This window comes from Cyprinodon variegatus, unplaced genomic scaffold, assembly GCF_000732505.1.
Source record: "Cyprinodon variegatus isolate N-32 unplaced genomic scaffold, C_variegatus-1.0 Scaffold1008, whole genome shotgun sequence".
NCBI classification, from domain to species: Eukaryota; Metazoa; Chordata; class Actinopteri; order Cyprinodontiformes; family Cyprinodontidae; genus Cyprinodon; species Cyprinodon variegatus.
The window spans coordinates 233640-235406 of NW_015151461.1; the positions used below are offsets into that span (position 1 = coordinate 233640).

General features: G+C 47.8%; 1 protein-coding gene across 1 annotated transcript in view; it reads right to left on the reverse strand.

Annotated features, from left to right (window-relative positions):
* Positions 1–412: 412 nt before the first annotated feature.
* Positions 413–1767, reverse strand: part of LOC107100775 (lysine-specific demethylase 6A-like) — a 48132-nt gene continuing 46777 nt past the window's right edge. The window contains exon 28 of the mRNA XM_015399409.1: positions 413–1089. Coding sequence (XP_015254895.1) covers positions 1066–1089 — 24 coding nt within the window. The 3' untranslated portion in view covers positions 413–1065. The remainder of the gene's footprint in view (positions 1090–1767) is intronic.

The window sequence follows — 1767 nt, forward strand, 5'->3', positions numbered from 1 at the left end:
CTCATCACCACCCACACCTGTTAATGGACCAATCACTGGAACCATGGTAGCTGCTCCTTTAAGGCAGCGCTGCAATCACCATGAAATGTGTTTAGGGATAAAGTTCATTTTCTAGGCAAATATTGACTTTGCAATTAATTGCTGTTACGCTGATCACTCTTTAGAACATTCTGGAGTTTATGCAGATTACTGTTATAAAAACTGAAGCAGTAGACTTTGGAAATATTAACATTTGGATCATTCCTTAAACTTTTGGCCATGACTGTACGGAGCTCAGGCACTGGGAGCACTGGTTCCACTGGCCTTCTGTAATCTGCTCTATATTATCCAGTTAAACCCACCAGCTAGTTTCAGTCACGCCCCCCCCCTGTCAATGATGATCAATAAGGCAGAAAACAGACGGAAATAAAGATGTTTGTTGTTTATTGAGGCCAAAACCATCCTCCCAACAATAAACCAGTTCCAGTCTCTGTACAACACTGACTCAGCAGTTTCTATAGAAAACATGAAGGAGCCGGGAGGAAAAATCAGCCTCCTCAGATTGAATGGCAGGAAGTCTAGAGAAAAGTTACAGCATTCCATCCACAAATATTTCCAAGCAATAAATAGGAATTTATAAATAGTGTAAATTTACATCCAAATACAAAAGAAACGATTCAGTCGACCTTTTCCTGCCGTTTCCTCGGTGAGGAAAGAACGGCGTCGCTCAGGTTTCACATTACGTGTCTGTGGCGTTCCTGACATGCTAAGCACTGGTTCCTGGAGGGACCCGAGTCCGGGTCCGCCCAGAACCAGAACCGCTGCAGGAGACTCGCTCTGTTCAAACGTCATACGTACAAAACCTTCAGCGGCCGTTCATCTGGTGGGGGTTCTGGTGGAGCAGCAGAACAGTCTGGTCATGGCAGGAGCAGCCGCCATCCCCGGCCGCTCCACCGGGGGGCGGCGGCGCTCAGGGCAGGTTGCATAGAAACGCAGCTCAGTCAGCTGCCTGTGGGATCGCTACGGGACGCAGTGAAGGACGCCGGGGGGTCCAGTGTGGTTCTACCGTGTCTGCAGGTCGGTCCATCAGGAGGAAGGCAGCGCGCCGACCTGTGGAGGAAACAAAGAGACGGTGACCTGAGGCGCTGCAGTCAGAGCGGCCGCCGTTTCTACGGTGACACAGCTGGGTCAGTCAGAGCGGCCGCCGTTTCTACGGTGACACAGCTGGGTCATAACGACGTAAGAATGGGCGGGAATATTGGAGCGTCTGGTTAAACGTCTGGTCAGAGGAGGCTTGGCTGGTTTTATCTGACAAAATGTTCATTTGATTAATGTTTATCTGACTGTTTATTGTGAAAACAGACAGAGCAGCACTGAGCTCCACCTTCACCCTGCAGAGGCGCCCATGTCACAGAAAGGCCTGGTCTATCCTCCACCCGCTGCATTGCAGACCTCCTGCAAAGCCAAGCCTACAGCCTCCGCTGCTCCTCCCTTCCTGCTCCGCTCAGACTTCCTCAGCAGCGCCATATTAATATTAAATTCATAGGAGAGACGTGCAGAAATGAACAACATATTAAAGAAATCCAACTCAGCATCCAGCATGTGTGCGGTGTCTGTCTATATTTTCTTTTTGTTGTGGATTTTAGTAAGACTGATAAACAGGATGATAGAAACTTGTTTTTTATGATTGTTTATTCTCTACTTGCAAACTCAGCATCTCTGCCTCCAGATCTGCAACTTGAGAATAGATTTGATGAAACTATGAAAGTCAAAGGGAAATAATATTTA